The sequence below is a fragment of the Sinocyclocheilus rhinocerous genome, unplaced genomic scaffold (genome assembly GCF_001515625.1).
Source record: "Sinocyclocheilus rhinocerous isolate Xijiao unplaced genomic scaffold, SAMN03320098_v1.1 C36423260, whole genome shotgun sequence".
NCBI lineage: Eukaryota > Metazoa > Chordata > Actinopteri > Cypriniformes > Cyprinidae > Sinocyclocheilus > Sinocyclocheilus rhinocerous.
This window is the reverse complement of record NW_015780782.1, coordinates 1-1,115: the sequence shown is the minus strand read 5'-3', so window position 1 is coordinate 1,115 and position 1,115 is coordinate 1. Positions and strand designations below refer to the sequence as shown.

At 35.2% G+C, this 1,115-nt stretch overlaps 1 protein-coding gene across 1 annotated transcript; it reads left to right on the top strand.

The window, feature by feature from the left end:
- Window positions 1–337: 337 nt before the first annotated feature.
- On the top strand, window positions 338–782 carry LOC107735997 (stress response protein NST1-like; the record flags this gene model as incomplete). The annotated part of the gene is made up of 2 exons (XM_016547518.1): window positions 338–485; window positions 626–782. Coding segments are annotated over exons 1-2 (297 nt in total), but the record flags the coding sequence as incomplete, so codon positions are not given.
- Between the last annotated feature and the right edge of the window lie 333 nt (window positions 783–1,115).

Here is a 1,115-nt window from a genome sequence, read left to right as displayed (position 1 = left end):
TGATGCTGAAAATTCAGCTTTGCCATCACAGTAATAAATTATTTTATTTTAAATTGTACAAATATGTCACAATAAATATGTTTTTATTGTATTTTTGATCAAATAATAAAAAAAACTACACAAATAGATATATAAAATATAAAATTTATGCTAAAATATATATTTATATTATGATAAAATATAAATAAAACATTTTAAAAAAATCGTACCCCAGACTTTTGAACGTTAATGTATTTTTTAACAAGATAGTACAGAATTTTGTTAGCGGCCACTACAAATAATTATTGGCTAATTGCTATTGGCCATAATTGTAAAACTGACATTGTGTGTGACAGTGAGAGGGAAATGGTGACTAGTTTGCGCAGTCAGATAGAAGGGGCTGAGAGACTCGCTGAGGAGCTGAGACAGGAGAATGAACACTTGAGACGACAGAGAGAGAAGGAGGAGGAGGAGAGAATCCAGCTGGAGAGAGAGAGACAGAAACGGTATGCTTGTCCATCAATCACCGTTTAACATTATACAGAATTCATTTAGGATGTGCGTGTCATTAGAGCCCTGTTCAGTCATGCTCATCATGCCATATTCTGCTGGTAAATAACTTTGATAAGGTTTATTTGTAAATCAGCATGGAGACAGAGATGCTAGAGACCACTCAGCTGTGCGAGAGAGAGACTCGTACCCGTCTGGAGATGCACAGCCTGCAGGGAGCACTAGAGAGAGAGAAGCTGGACAGAGCACGAGCTGAGCAAGAGGCCGCCGACACTAAAGATTCCTTACTCAAGGTAAACTGATAGAGTGGAGAGAGGTGTGACTTCCACAAATCATTCTCACAATTTCAGCAAAACCTAGCCACTTATATACACTGCTGCTCAAAAGTTTGGGGTTGGTATGGTAAAAACAGTCATAATGTGAAATATTACTACAATATTTCATACTGATTTGCTCAAACATTTCTTATTATCAATGCTGAAAACAGTTGTGCAGCTTAATATTTTAGTAGAAACTGATACTTTTTTTAGGATTCTTTGATGAATAGAAAGTTCAAAAGAACGCCATTTATTTGACATAGAAATATTTTGTAATATTATAAATGTTTTTACTCTCACTTTTGATCA